At 36.1% G+C, this 16,563-nt stretch overlaps 1 protein-coding gene across 3 annotated transcripts in view; it reads left to right on the top strand.

Annotated features, from left to right (window-relative positions):
• Nucleotides 1-4,448: 4,448 nt before the first annotated feature.
• SECA2 (Preprotein translocase SecA family protein) overlaps nt 4,449-16,563 on the top strand; it is a 237,349-nt gene continuing 225,234 nt past the window's right edge. The window contains exons 1-2 of one of the 3 annotated variants that reach the window (XM_089805095.1): nt 4,449-4,901; nt 4,986-5,180. In XM_089805095.1, coding sequence (XP_089661221.1) covers nt 4,824-4,901; nt 4,986-5,180 — 273 coding nt within the window. In that variant the 5' untranslated portion in view covers nt 4,449-4,823. The remainder of the gene's footprint in view (nt 4,902-4,985; nt 5,181-16,563) is intronic. The other 2 variants (XM_089805094.1, XM_089805093.1) reach the window with 2 other exon arrangements.

Below are 16,563 nucleotides of genomic sequence, written 5' to 3'. Positions count from 1 at the left end.
TAATAGTCACAATTGTGTTTTGATCGAACAAGTAGAGGTGAACCTATAAGGTCAAGAGGCTTGGCCTATAAATTGAATGTTCATTACAAGGTAGATAAATGAAATATTTTTACTTGTCATCTTCACAAATATTTCATTAGGCATGGGTGCAAAATAAAATAGCATTAAATTTTCAATAAATTTTAATAGATTTTTTATGTGCTCATGAAATTGAATGATTTCAAATGAACCCACTAAAAGTTAAATTTTGTTGAATGTGAAGACTTTGAACTACATAATTTTTTTGTATGATCCCTTCAAATTCAAAGTGGGAGTTTTAAGAAAAATGAGTAGGTGTGATGATTTTTTCAGCTAGTAATTTGATGAAAGGTGGAGAAATTAGAAGATTCCTAAATGCAGTTGGATTGAAAGCTATAAAATGGTGCATGCTTTTTCTTTTAGGAGATGGATCACCACGACACCCATAGACAGAAGATATCTATTGAAAGATGGAGAATTGGCTTGGGAGATGAACGTAGTTAGGTATTTCTAGATTCAAATGATACATTGCATCTAAATTCATCTCCAATTATGTGCCGAGAGAAATTGTTCTTAGAGATGTGACCTAGGTATTAGAGGTTACTGATGATGCTAAATGGGCCAAACTAAAAGATAATCTTGCACTCTCATAATTACATAATTGGTGGGAAAATTAGTATTGCATGTTCCTCAACATTGGGTGATTATGTTGTTGTTATTAGAAATCAACAATTGATCTTTAGAACCGATTGTACTATAATAAGACTCAATGGAAGTAAAATGATTAGAAAGAGGAAGCACCTAGATCAATGCTTCAAGATCAGTTGCTGAAACAAACATACAATTACTTCTATAAATGCCAACTACAAGAATTCCCCAGTCGGGCCTATCGTTTAGTATGAGATCCCTTCAAAACCTCACCTCCAATAGCTCCTGCGATGCATGACAAAATAACAAATAAACACCTTTTCACTAAATCTCAAGTTGGGGCTTTATTTGGGCAGCAAGGAAATCAAATTGCCATGAAATAGCTCTTGAGCAAATCAAATAGCCATCAAATACCTCCCACATGCACATAGAAAACTGCCAAAAAACAAACATTGTGAAATAAGAGATAATGAATCACAATTTTCTTTTTTTGATTATGAACTTGAGTTGGTTGAAATTTCGACCAGCTTGGGCACGAAAACCCAAAAAAAGGTATTGAACAACTCTCTACCCAAGTTGGTTGAAAATTTTGTCTAAGGGATGATTTTAATGTGCTTTTTTGTTATTTTCAACATTGGGAGCCTAGGAAAAGATGGGGAAGAAGCAACAGTGGAAAAAATTGATGTTCATAACATTTTATTTACTAGAGCCAAAAATGGAGCAAGAATCAAGACTTGGCAGGTTGCTTGAATTTAAAACATCAAATATTATATTTATTTCACTTGTCATGATTAAAATAGCTTAAACTTCACACACTAGAGCTTGATTCCTAAACTAAAATTGTTAAATAGTCAAAATTGACTTATCCTTTTAAAGCTTAATTTTTCATTGTCATAATCCTTAGCAATATTGCGTTTATCTATATTTCTTGAACACATCTCTTAGTTATACAATAGTAAGCAGATCTTAGTGTATTTAAACTATTACATTCATTCAACTTCCCTCCTACCAATTAGTGAGTGTAGTCATTCATTGAGTGGTAGCAAATTGTAGAATTTAGAATTTGTTTATGTGCAACCTTTCATTCCTCATCATTCTCCCGATGGAATTTATATATTCAATGGTAACACCATGCTTCAAATCAACATTATGTCCAGACTTTAGAGGCTAGACCTTCATGATGCTCAGGTTACCAATATTTAGCATGGGAAAGGATCTACACTAAGTTTTAGTGAGAGGATTTTATCACGTCATACTTAGGTTCACCATGCTCCAAAGACTGAAAAGGTTGGAAATTTTCTTATTCTCTTTAGCAATTCTGAAATTTATGTTAAATAACATAGTGACAAGTAGATACCTTCTAAACTGTAAAACATGATAATATTATACATTATAGGCATTCAAAATCTACCAAAAGCATATACACAATACAATGATATAGTGACAAAGAGTCATGCACACCTAAAGAGCACAAGTTATGATGCATAAGCTTGGATCTATGGCAAGTTTCAATGATAGGATTTAATCATGCAATGCCTAAGTTCACCATGTTCCAAAGAATAAAGAGGAGGGCATTTTTCTTATTCCTTTCAATAATTCTGAAATATATGTTAGATATCATAGTTACAAGTAGATACCTACTAAACTCAAAAACATGATAATACCATACATTACAGGCATTCTAAATCTACCAAAAACATATACTCAATACACTAACAAATGAGCCTTGCACACCTAAAGAGCACACGTTACAATGCATAAGCTTGTGAAAAAGGTTAGCAAGTCCAAATACATGATTGGTTACATGGACACAACATAGTCGATATGGAGCCTCTTGTGGTTGTAGCAATTGTACCAAATATCCCAATCCACAACAATCTCTAATTTAAATCTCATATTCACCATGGGAAAAAATAATTGCTTTATCCCTAAATATTTTTGCATAGATTTTTTCTATGCAAAATTTATGCAGTTCTGCAAGATGAAAATGCTACATATCATTCCAACCTATAAACATTTGTAAGCTTTGAGCAACATGAATTTACCTTAGGGTCTTGTTATGCTGAGAGGTGTTCCTATACAATCCAAGCATAGACTGAACAACAAACTCCTTTGCTAAACAAACCCACCAAACAAACTTGCCAAATAACAAAATGATGATGATTTTCTTTTTTCTTTTCATTATGAACGCAATTTGGTCAAAATTTTGACCAACTCAGGCATAAAAATAAAATAAAATGAAATCATAGCTCAATATGGCCTTTGGTCGAAAAATTTAGTCGAAAAACAAGGGGAAATATACTAGTGAGTATTGTAGAGAGCAATAGGTCTAAAGTACTTAAAGCTTTCAATTGAATTCCGCTTAGGGATCAATGCTAAGAAAGTATAGTTAACTTCCTTAAGGAAGCTTCCAAAGTTTCTAGCTCCCTCTAAGGCCTCATAAGTTTCATCTCCTAGAAAATGCCAACATTGTTGGAAAAAACTTATTAATGGATCTCCTAAGTTTGGTGTTATTATGATTTTTTTTTTTTGTATTCTATAACCTTCTTGTAACCATTTCTCTCTTGACTTTTGTCAGCAGAAGATTTCATCTTTGGCCAAGATATCCTGCAACTATAATCATTGGCTTTTTCCCTCAATAAAGAGCCTCACCCATCCTAAATTCCATCACCTCAGAGTTAAGCTTTCCCATTTGAGTTTCAACTTCCAACTTTAAGCCAAAGATGTTACGAAAGTGTTCCTTATTCGAATGATGATATATTTAATGATTTTGAGTTTTTGGACTACCTTATAAAGTTTAGAGACAAATACTTTAGTATTTTTCTACCACTCATCAATTTTATTTATAAGAGAGTTTAGATACAAATACTTTAGTATTTTTCTACCACTTTAGTATAAATAGAACAAACTAAAAAATGCAGAGTAAACCATTTTCCTTGATTGGTTATCTCTACTTTAATTTGATAAATTTATTGTAGTATATAAAATATTTTAATTAATAAAAAATTATATGATTATAATTTTCTATAATGATAATTGTAGTAGTAAAGATTTTTTAACTTTATAACTATGTTATTAAGTATTAATTGTAAAATATAATTAATTTATATTTAGATTTTATTTTTATTTGTAAATATAATTATTTGTATATATATTTTCTATTGCATATATGTATATATATGGTAGTATTATGTTAAAAATTATTTCTAATATTAATATAATAATATTTTAATAATAATATACTAATATTTCTTTAAACAATTATTGTTATAACATTTTAAAAATTACATTCTAAAAAATATAATATTATAAGTATAAAAAATTAAACTAACATTTAAAAATATTAAACATAAATAAATCACATTCTATCAAAAAATAACTTAAAAAAAAAATTATGTTTTACAATCTACAATCAATACAGAAGTTTAATAGATTCATCTAATCAAATCATAAAAAATATTTTTAAAAAATTATAAAAGTTAAAATCTCCCATCTATACTATATACTATATTAATTTATAATAAAATTAAAAATAATTAATTCTAATTAGAAATTATTCCACACTTAGTCATATATATATATACCACTTAGTCATATATATATATACCAAGTACTTAAATTTTTATTATTTATTTTTGAATCCATTAGGCCATCTTATCTCAGAAATACATTATTCATTCAATTAATTCGTTGTCCCTTAAACTATGTTTAATGGAGGAAAAGAAAAATCATTTGTTATCCCCTCGTCCCTTTAATCCTGCTGGTCTCGTCCATTGCTTTTTCTCCCGAACGGTATATCCATTTTCTTAAACGGTCTGTTTGCTTTTATGCTTTTTTCATTGCTCCATATCAACGTTCACTAAGAAGACTGGCCTAGCAACGTCCATGTATATAGTAGAACTACTCTGCAGGCCACCGCTCAACGGCTTTTATGTCACAAATGTCCAGGGATGTTAAAAAGCAGAGGGAGTCCATTCAAAGCGAAAACTAGAGAAGTTGAGCCCATTTTACATATGAGCTGTCACTCTTTTCCAAACGGCTCTCTGGTTTAGCATAGCTTGTCCAACTTCATTTTATGCCGCCCTTGTTTTGTTCATCACTGCATAATACAGAGGGGCGTAACACGAAGGGAAAGAGAGGAAACAGAGTTTGAAAGTATGCTTGGCATGGCGAACAATGCGTTGGCGACGAAGGCCGCTTTGCAACCTCACCTATTTCACTCCACGCCCAAGCCAGTGCGTGCCTCTTATTTAGTCGAGGGTTTTCTGAGGGTTTTTCAAGGGTTTTTGCGCTGAGGCCGTCTGCTGTGTGCTGTGCAGGATGTACTCGGGATGAGAACGCCTGGAATTTACGGTGGATCGTTAGAAAGAAGCTATGGCAGTCTTTCACTGAAAAGTACGACGAGGAGAAGAAAACAGAGAATGCCGAAGGTGGTAAACAACGGAGACACCATTACTCGCTCCTTTGAGCTTCCTAAATCCATTGAGAATACAGGGACTGCTTTTTCCCGCAAGGTATTTATTCTTTCATTTGATAAGGTTTCTGTTGGCGGGCGGGGTTTATTATTGTTAATTCTTAATGGGGCTGAAAACAAAAGTTATCACTGATTCGCTGGCTGTACATAAGTTGCAACCAGTTGTGAAAAAGCGCTTGAAAGAAATCTGGACATTCTAGCATCAAACATATTTTTAAATTGATCTAAACCTGGACATCCGGTCCTCTCATTATTAAACAAAATTAGAAAAAAGGGAATTAAGCATGTTAGCCAGAGTTTGCATGACAACTGGAGTTCAATCTCGATTAATAGATGGTAGTGATTCTAAATCTTTTATGTACTATTGTTATAGGAACATCGTTCAAATCTTTTTACTTCTGTATATAAGTTTTATAGGAGACAAAGACAGAGCTTCTCATGGCCAAGAGGAAATTTGGCAACGTGTTATACGTAAATAGAGATGTGGTATTGACATCAAATCTAAAGGTTAGAAGATTTGTACAATATGCAGAGGTGTTTTACGGACCTGAATAACAATCTTTTTCTTTGCCTTTGTTTTCCATATGCCCTGTTCGCTTCTGGTAATTGGTCATTTGTTTGAAACATATCGAGATGCGTCCTGTGCATTAGAAGGGACCTCATGCATTTTGGCAACGTTAGGATTATTCCTGAATAGAAATGTGATGTTGACAATGAAATTAAAGGTTAGAAAATTTGTACAATGCGCTAAGGTGTTTTACAGACTTGAATAACATTCTTTTTCTTTACCTTTTTTCTATAAGTCCTGTTCGCTTCTGGTAATTGATCACTTGTTTGAAACATAACGAGATGCGTCCTGTGCATTAGAGGGGACCTCATACTCTTAAAAGGCGTACTGACTAAGCTGTGACCTAAAAATAACCCAGGAATTTCTGTTACATTGCAGATAAGATTTTCTCGTACTGCCTTATTCTATCAGTTCTGTCTTCTTATTTCTAATTTTTTTCAATGATTGTAGATTAGAAAATGAATATTGTCAACATATTAATTAGTGTTTACAGTTTATTAGGAAACATTACGCTATTGCTTAATTGTTTCGTTTGGTACATTTTGCATAAACTATATGTTTTAAGAACTTTTTTATTTTGTCAAATTTTTGCGGAATCATAGAGCTTTTGCCAAGTTTTTGTCAAATCTGGGTTTGTGAATTTTCAAGAGTATTTAATTTGTACAAATTGGTTGGAGAACATTGAGCTGCTTGGATAGCAAGAATGTCATCAAGATACAGTAGATGGATGACTATGAACCCAACCATATAATACCAGCACGTCCTTCCTCGACTAACAATATTCATTTTTTGTCAAATATATATGCCAAAAAGGGTGGGAGGAGGGCAGTATCTTTAGGGCACCTTGATGCTATATCTTACAAGCTCAAGGGGATACTGATATTGTCAAATCTTTTCTATAGATCAGCTCATAGAACATCTAGCAAGGCTTTTGCTAACAAATCAACTTATGCATTCCTCTTTTTGACTCTAGAATACTCAATCTTAATTCTAGTGGTGACAAGCTGATTGTTAATAGGTTGATTTCTAAGGCTGTCTTGGTCCTTTGCCACTTATTGTTGTCCTTAATGACCTGGGAATACTTGCCAAGACTCACCAGAAACTCTTCAAAATTTGGCTAAGTGAGTCAATGAGGAATTTACTTTGTTGCAGAAAGTAATTCGCAAGTACTTGGGAGCTAGATGAGTACTTGACGAGCTTTTGATTTATGCTTTTACCAACGCGTTGTATATGTGGCATGTAGGTCTAAGATTATATTCCATTACAAAAAAATCAATCATGGAAAGAGGTCAATCTGAGGAGCTTGGTGTTATATGGGTTCTTTTCATTTTTGGATTTTTCGTATATTTACTTGATGGATTAGAATCTTCATTCCTTCACAAGAGAGTCAGATTCAAGCTATAAATGAGAATACTTGATTGAACTCTCATCATTCTTGCATTGGAGTGTCCAAGAATTGCAATCTCTCCATTTCCTTTTAGCTTAGTAGCAAATTCTTAAGGTTAATGAAAGGGCGAGTGTTTCCAAGGTTTGGATTTCCATCAAAGATGGAACCCTCACCATTCTTCCATTGAAGTCTGTAAGAATGACAATGTCTTCTCCACCTTTTATCATAGCTGCATATTCCTCAAGGTTAATGAAAGGGTGAGCATTTTTGCAAGATTTAGATTTCTGTCAAAGGTGGAGTTAAAAGGTGTAAAGTAGCAAGATATCAAGGAAATTGATGTTATTCTCATAAAAAACTTTAAGCTACATATATTAATTAGAATGATCTATTGGTTTCAGTGTATTACACTCAAATAAAATTTAGCTTGTAAATCATGGGAATAGAATTTTGTTTATACATTACACTTATGTCTCACATGACCTGGAGACATAATCGTATGCCTATGCATACATTTGGGTCTGCATACTGCTATCTGAGATCTTGCCACACATGATCACCTACATACGAGAACATATCTCATATTCACTTTCACCGAATGCATCACTGACCGATTTGTTTCTCATTCTTTAACAAGTAGCAACATAGGAAACTATACTGCTACTACAGCTGACAGTTACCCTTACATACGAGAACATATCTCATATTCACCAAACATATCTCATATTCGCTTCCAGTGAACTCATCACTGACTGATTTGTCACTCAATCTCTAACAAGTAACAACATAGGAAACTGTACTGTTACTGCAGCTGACAGTGAATATAATCAATTTAGTGCAAAATAATGGTAACATTCTCCCCATAATGTGAAATATCTACTTATTTAAAAACATTTTTCACAACTGATAGTCATTCCACATCTGAACAAGTGGGAGAAAGATACCTTGTGATATTGGCACACATGATATTTATTTTTATGATGCCAACTATTATAGTATCAAGAAAATACCAATATAGCTTATTACCACACATCCATGAGATAATGGCAAATATAGCCAAGACCACAATGCCCATCCAACATTGCTCCAACCATCTGGACATAACACCATCTGCTGTGCTACCCAAAAACAAAGCTCAGCCACCACACAAGGAGGGGTGCCATGAGACTTCTTGCTACACTCTACAAGACATAGAGCTGAGCACAAACCACCTTGTGGATAATTCACGCTTTTGTGGGCATGCATTGCAAACATTTATTCAAGATTTGATGCACAATTCTCTTCTTTTACACTTCCAATTGTTTGTTGACTCTCCATAAATGCACTGTACAAGACATAGAACTGGGCACAAACCACCTTGTGGGCATGCATTGCAAACATTTATTGAAGGTTTGATGAAGAATTCTCTTCTTTTACACTTCCAAATGTTGACTCTCTATAAGTTCATGGGCACTTATTCCAAATAATACTATCTAGATGCTTTAAATACATCCAGATCTACATCTATTCCGTTGTCTAATCCCTAGCTATTACTTTGAAGGTGACATTTTTCTTTCTTACTTCTTCTACTTATTCTTATCATTGCCTATTTCCCTATTTTCCCCAGTTTAAATGTGTAGGCTTCTTTTTCAACTTAGATTTATCATGCGGTTTAAGGTCATTGTTTATTATTATACCAAAACCTTTTAAATCGAAGCTTTTCTTAAAATGGTTTATAATTTGTTATGGTGGATAACAGAGTGTGATCCCAAACATTGATGCTAAAAACACTACCAGAATCAGAACCAGAAGCTTACATTTATACTTGAATGGGTTTTGGAAATCTGATTGCATTGGTTAATTTCTTATTTGAAGATTCAACATTTAGCATTCTTTTACTTTTGATGCATGTACCTAGTCTTTTTACTTTCCAAATATTTAGTCATTTAAGTGTTAATCTTGATATCTAATATTTGTTAAGTTATGTTTGTTCATAGTCTCATTTATGTCAACTACGATAATGCTGATCTTATGTATGTTATGCTTTTATTTCAAGTTCCAGTATTATTTTGCCCTTAATTGGTTGGGTTTTGAAGTTTTTTGTTGGGTGTATAACAAATTCTCAATAAGGACTTTTCCAATCTTGTCATAGTTTGGGTTGACTTTTTCTTTTCCAATTGTTCAAATTCTTTTATTTTTTGATTCCGCTTCAATCTCTTTATATGTCTCCATTTGTTGGTTACTTTTTCTTCTAGTTCTATCAGCTCTAGTTTACTTTGGAGTTTTGCTTTTGTTGTATCTAGGTGGATTTGAGCATTCAATATGGAATTCATCACATCTTGTTGAAATGTTTCTGCCTCTTGTTAATCTTTAGGTGTTTATGATAGTGCTTCTCATTGAGCCCAAATAATTAAAGGTTTTTGTGGTTAGCTTGGAAAGCCTGTCTTTAAATTCTGTACAATAACTTGCTTGAAATGTAGTTTGCAAACTCAGGCCTGATAAATTGAAAAAATTCCGAGTCAGCAAAAATCGGCAACATAAAAAAAACTTAAAATTCTGAAACTTAATGGTGGGTTTTGCACCTTTTTCATCCTGGGCATATGTGGGACTTTTGCTGAAGATTTTGAAATTCTCATGCCTTACATATTAATCAGTGCTGGGTTGAATCTGTGCTTATGAGAGTATAATTGGTTTGCAGTGGATTCTAGTATTTTGGGAGATTTTTCTGTTCTAATGAACACACACACATCTCAATCTTCTTGACGATGTCATCCTTGACTGAGATCAGTTCTTTAAGTTGATTGTTCTCTGCATCTGCTTCTGAGAGCTTTTCATGCAATTGATAAATTCTACACATGTTGTATTCAAGTTCCTTCAAATCTCTTTGAAATTTGATGATATCTAAGCATCTTGACATTTGCCTATTTTATTCTTTTTTCCAAGATTTTCCACATTCACTTCTTGCTTCTTAGGTAAACCTTCAAATCTGGGTTAATTTCATGCAGCTCAACAACATCAGATACTATTTTTGTTGATGGAACCCACTCTTCAAGTTCAGCTTTCAACTTCCTCAAAGAAGAAAGATCTTCCTCAAGCTTTTCTTTTGATAACTTAAAAGTTTTGCCTAAGCCTCAAGGTTATTGTTTTTGCTATGTAACTTCTCAATTCTATCTATCAGGCTCTTTTAAATCTCATCACTTGAGGACAGTGCTTTTCAAAGCTGGTGTCTTTTCCTTCCGTTTTTTCAAGGGGGCTTTCAACTTATCAGATCTCATAGTTTTCAATCAGAAAACAACTCAAATCTAAAACCAGAAAAGTTAGAGAACTACCCCTCATTCTAGACTTAGCCAAATTCAACGCTTCCCATTTTAAACACATGGAACTTTAGGAGACTATCGCTAGGACTACTGAGAAAACAAAACCTAAAAACGCCAAGCACATCGAAGAAAGTGTCCCCATTTGCAATGGGGCAATGTTTGAAAAGGTCGCAACACTACCGAAACCAATTCAATCCATGGATTCACTTGTGAATCCTTTGCGGATCCACCAAGGTTGGTTGAAATTGGGTTTTCGTCCAATCAACTAGGAAGCGCAAGGGTTTTTGCCCTAGGGTTTGTTGAATCACAATTGGAAGCTCTAAAATCTTTCCAAGGCAATAACTATTACAGCATAAAAATAATTTTATTGGACATGTTGTTGTTTTTAGTTTAGTTTAGTTGTATTATATAGTTTCTATTTGAGTCTTCTATTTACAATTGTTTCTATTAGAAACATCGTTTTGCAATTGTCTATATGTACAGCTTTGTTTTCATCAATTAATTAAGTATATACCATTTCATGGTATGAAAGCTGATTTGTTTTTGCAAATTTGTAAAAATATTCATGGTTGGGCCTAAATAACTTTATTTCTTAAGGAAAAATTGTAGAAGTTTTTCTTTCTCTTGGAACTTTGAGGTTTTTGGTAGATTGTGTTGTTTGCACCATAGTTGGAAAATTTTCACTCTGCAAAAACTTATCAAGCCCCCCAAAAAAAATCAGGAAAAAATCCCGCTTTCCCTACACTCAATGCACCACATCTCTTCTTTGTCACTCTATCCCATGCTTCCCTTCATTGTTTTAAATTCGTGCATCATACGTTCTATGTCCTTTTGAAGGGCTTGCGCCTTTTTATTGGATTCATCTTCACCCTCACTATTGCTCTCCTCTCCCAATGATTCATCACTTTCGGACGAGGGCTTGCATTGATTCTTTTCCTTCTCCGATGTCTTGCCTTCACTTTCCAAGTTGATGGCTTTGTCATAGGCGTCCTCGTACGACAACAATGGTTCAATTTTCCTTTTTTTTTGGAGCAAGGCATTTAATCCATCGACGAACCATCTTATCTTCGATTCGTCCACCAACTGAGTTGCCATTTTCCCAAGTAATTCTTTGAGCCTTTGGTTATATGTGCGTATAGTTTCTTTCTTCCCCTACTTCGAGTTATATATTTCTGCTACTACTTCATTGTAATCCCGAAGTAGTTTGAATTCTGCCTAGAATCCTTCCTTAGATTTTCCTATGTATTGATGTTTGACATGTTCATATCGGAGTACCAATCAGTGGAAACTCCTTGTAGGGTTGCAGGGAACCGCTAGACCCATTCATTTTTATCTGTTACTTTGTTCACTGTCCAAATAGTTTTGCACGTAGGACAATGTCTAATAGGATCCTCCTTCCCGTCGCTAGTGAATTTTTGTAATTTCTCTTTTTGGGACATGTTTCCTTTGGTTGTTTGTCGTGGATTGGTTGGTTATGTTCCCAAACTGATAGGGTTGGACCTCGACAGGTTACCCTGACCACCTTGTAGTGTCACTCTAACATTCCTTGCCTTAGTGTCCTCTTCCCTCGCATCTTCTCTCACTTTGTCTCGGGTCTACTTTACTTCACCCCTGCCTTGGGTTTCTTCCACTCGTTGGGTGTGAGATAGGTTTATGAATTGTTCTCATGTTTCCTCAATCAAATTCAGCCTCTACTGTGTCTCCTCAAGCAACTACTTGCTACTTCTTACTTGTTGATGTTTTGGCGAACTATAGAGTTCCCCTTCGATTACTACATCTCCTGTGGCACCCTCCATGACACCTCCGTGGTCCCCTTCGGACAACTCTTTAATTGGTTGTCCCTCGACGAGATGCCTTTACCTCCATCTTTGTTTGGCTTGTCGTGCCAGAATTAAAGCGTGGTGTGTGGCTTGTAGAGCATCTGTTTGCTCCATATTTCTATCCTTATTTAATAAGTTGGGCATCAATTCAAACAAAACATCATAATCAAACAACACACTTTTATTAATTCATCTCTCTGTACATAGTGGGTCGATTGACCTTGTCATTACAGATTTACAAGTGTCCTTTTATTCCCCCTTCTTGAGGGTTTAGAGTTCATGAGTTTGTTCTTCGTCGAGTTTTATCGTGTTCCTCTTTGTCTCGATGGTTATTCTTAGCGAAACTTCGCAAGATCTGTTGGCGGCGTTGTTCTTGCCTAGTTTCCTCCCTTTGGTTCGTCTGAGCGATGGATGCTTGCGCAAGTAGATGGGGAAGGTGAGGCGACAACCTGTTTGCTGCGAGGCTCATGTTCAATGCGTCCCACATTGTATCTCTGGCAACTTACATGCGCATAGCCTCCCTTCGTACAAATGTTTTGATAGCTGCCGGTTGCCAAGTTTTAGTCTTACCTTTTAAAGCTTGAAGTCATTAGCATAAAAGTGAGTGTATGTGTAAGATATGATGTCTAAGTATTTGTTAGGTCACTTCTCATCTTTCTCGAGTGCTCTACTTTATTTGTTTTCCAGGTCTCCCTTTGCATTACCTTTACCTAATCTTTCTAAGCGGGTTTCCTATTTATCCGATGCACATGGGGTCTAGGTGATCTATGCATGGTTGGTGTGTGTTATGGCGTCCCCCTGATGAGAAGTGTTCTGCATTTCATTCTCTGCTATCTTGCTTAATCATTCCATATCCCATGGATTTCGAGCTTTCGAGCTGTTTTTCCCCTTGGGCGAACTCTGTCAAGTGCATATCCGAAGGATGAAGCCGTGACAGTGATTACTAGGTTGTGAATATGATTTTGTCATGCCCAAAGGCCTACGAAGCTGTGGATAGAAGCTACAGTGAATCCCATTCAAATTCGTGGAGATAAGATCAATTACTACGAAGGAACGTGGGTATATGGGTTTTCTACTACGTATTCATGGAAGAGAAGTTGTTTTGTTCTGCTTCCGATGCTATATAAACTTGGGCCAAATCTCAGTCCCAATGACCAAATAGTGAGGACACGATGTTGAAAGAACCATTTAAGGGCTCATAACCAGTCAGGCATGCTCAATATCTATCTTACAGGCCATCAGATTGAGGTGAAAGAATAAAGTGTTGTTGCTCTACTCCAGTCTGAGAAATGTTGCTAAGAAAGGAGTTTTCTGCCCCAGGGCAATGAAAAGGCTACTTCTCTGGGGGCTTTGAGAATAGAAAGTCAAGTTACTCTATAGTGCAAATATTCCTCGGAGATGCTTGAAAGATACTTCCGAAAAGTTAGTGATGGAAATGCAACCTCGACATAAAGGAGATGCAGTGTTAAAAGCTTTAGGCAGAAAGTGGAAGGATGAAGTGCACAAGCCAGCAAAAGGATTACTCCTTGTGCTACGATCTCGGATAGAAGGAAAATGGGTTTGTGGAAAGGCTAAGTCTCTCTCTCTCTCTCTCTTGCATGTGTTAATATTATTAAGTATATCTGCATTCTGGATTCTAAGGCGAAGTAAGGCACTTCCCGTAAAGCTAAAGCATTTGTGTCATTAAGTGATTCTTAGTCATATCACTTTACTTTAAGTAAAGTAAGAGAGCTTTTGACAACTTCGTATTTTATATGCAAATGAACGAAAAGTTTAAATAGCTATTACTCATGGAATTAAATGCAAATCATGCCATTATAACTGTTGGCCAAACTTAATTTCGTTCATGTGGCGCCAACATTCTAATTCCTAATGCTATTCCATCGGAATTGCATGCAGTTGGTTTCTTCAAGTATATTTAAATGGCTATTTATCGAGAACTGCATCTTGTGCAATCATAGTGAATGGCAATTAGAGATGTTGGTTACGATAAGTTAATTGGCCTGGAGAGTGAGTTAAAAGAGCTTACAGATACATCCTTCAAATTCTACGATTTGGGTGATCTTCATAGAAGACTTAATTCTCAACCCATTTACCCAATCACTTAGAAACTAAAAGAGAGCGGATTGGTTGAAGCAATTGGTTTTCCTATGGTAGTGCATGCACCTGAGCTCGTAAGGTAATGCATCGAAAGATACAACCCGAAAACAAAGCAGATTCTGTTTCCTAACTATTCTATTTTCATATCAATCAACAAAGCACTGATGTAGTCCTTATTTGGCATTCCTGTGAAGGAGCAATATTGTGATGTCGACTTCAGGTCTTCCGCGTCCATGTTCAACGAGTAGAAGACCCTGAGACGGGAAGACATGCAAAGGACATGGTTCCAGAGTGCTTGCTCAAAGAAGAGCAAAATGCCAAAAACCCTTTTTGGTAGAAATCTAAAAAGAGAAATCATGGATATCCTCGCACTCCTCAGAGTGAAAAGAAAAGAGGAGATTTTGGATTTCATCGAGCACCATTCCTTCCTAGCACAAGTAATATGTGCTGAGGATATGCAGATCGACTGGGTGCAGATTATCTGTGATGAGATGGCCTCATGGTTGAATTCTGCCAGAGGATTCAAGCAATTCTACATGTCTTATTTGATCTATGCATTGGTAACTCACCACTTGTGGCCCGCCCTCCCTAGCATCCCAAATTATGATGAGCGCACCAAAGTTTATGAATTTTACCCACATTTGCAGCTGTAAAGAAGCTATGAGGAGTACATAGTTGTTAACGGTGCCTTCACAATGAGGCTATGCCGAGAATTGCAAGGATGTCCTGAGAGGAGATTTTCACTAGAGGTGATTTCGGCCATAAGCCAATTCGGATGCTCATTCATCCAATTTCCGAGTTTCTCCTATTTGTGAATAGGAGCTTATGATGGATTTCCTAAGAGGTTACCCAAATATCCGGAAGACAAGGTGGTTCTAGTCGAACTGTGTTGACAGATCCTTGAAGTGAACACCTTGTGTTCTAATGTGAAGAAGATAGCCTAGATTCCATTCCCTATAGTGGTTGGCCCGTATTCATGTGCCTCCAAATTAGATGCTTGGAATTTGGTAAAGAGCTTCGAGAGCAAAATTAAGTTGTTAGACTATGAGGTACTCAGGCCTCAATATGATCCAGTTAACTTTATAAGGGATCATTTGAAGTTGGGATATGCCTATAGGCATGTTTTGGATATTGAAGACTTCTGGTTCGGGTGTCTCAACGAGTACCAAACTCGGGAGATATTTTGGCTGCGGCTAACCATTAATGAAATTAAATTATATAACGATTTTGTTGATGTTTTTGACTTTGCAGATGGTGGAGCCTACATGCATCCCATGTCTTACGAGAAGATCAAAGGCACTCCAATTTTGTCTGTCCCACTTGCAGATCTAGTCATTGACACAATGGAGGTTCTTATGCAGGGGATAATTAAGAGAACAGACAAATGGGTGGAGTGGACCCAAGCAAGGAAGAAAAGGACCAGAAGTACTGGTGCTACGGGTGGAGTATTAGCTGGAGCCGCCTAGTCAACCGCAGCAATCACCACCACAGCTAGTACATCAACATCTATAGGGCCGTTATAGTCCATTGGCCAAGGTGGAGACCAGCCTCTAGAAAAGAATGTGCCACTCACTCCTACCTATGGAGCTGGCTCTCTTCTGAACATCAGGAAGACTAGGGAGAAGGCGGATGACAAGGATAAGGGGAAAGAACAAGAAAAATCAATGGCCAAGTTCAAGTCATCAATTTGCATGGTGACACTAACCCCATGGATGGCTAGGAACAGGATGCATCTCAACAAGGATACCTTAGCCCTTTTGGTAACTAAGGTCGCTACCTTCCGTGTTGCTTCTTAGAGCAAGCCATCTCCATTAATCTCGAGGAAGTTGTTTGACCCCGCTGCATTGCAATCCGCTATCAATGTGCTCTCTACAGAGTCATGGCTCGAAGAGACCATTGATAGGAAGAAGAGGAGATACGAGGATGTAGTCCCATCAAAGGACTTGATCACACAAGTCACCTCCTCTCAGCCATCCAAGAAGACAAAGACGCAAAAGACGATTGCTACTCTGGCTACAGATTCAACAATTGGCCATATGCTAGTTGAGATTGTTGAGCCATAGAAAGAAGGTAAATTTCATGAGCTCTCAAAGGATAATTTCCAAATCAGGATAGTGGATCTTGGCATCCCAATTCATGACTCCAAGGTGAACATGTGGAAGTCTACTAATGAGAAAATCGAGGACAAGTTGGAAGAGCTTAGAGCAAAGAAGGAGATATTGAAGGACTTGAACAGAGAGTTAGTGGAATACATA

Source organism: Cupressus sempervirens, chromosome 10 (assembly GCF_028749045.1).
Source record: "Cupressus sempervirens isolate cs-2001-9-10 chromosome 10, ASM2874904v1, whole genome shotgun sequence".
Taxonomy (NCBI): Eukaryota; Viridiplantae; Streptophyta; class Pinopsida; order Cupressales; family Cupressaceae; genus Cupressus; species Cupressus sempervirens.
The sequence above is the reverse complement of the archived record's forward strand: the minus strand, read 5'-3'. Positions and strand labels throughout refer to the sequence as shown.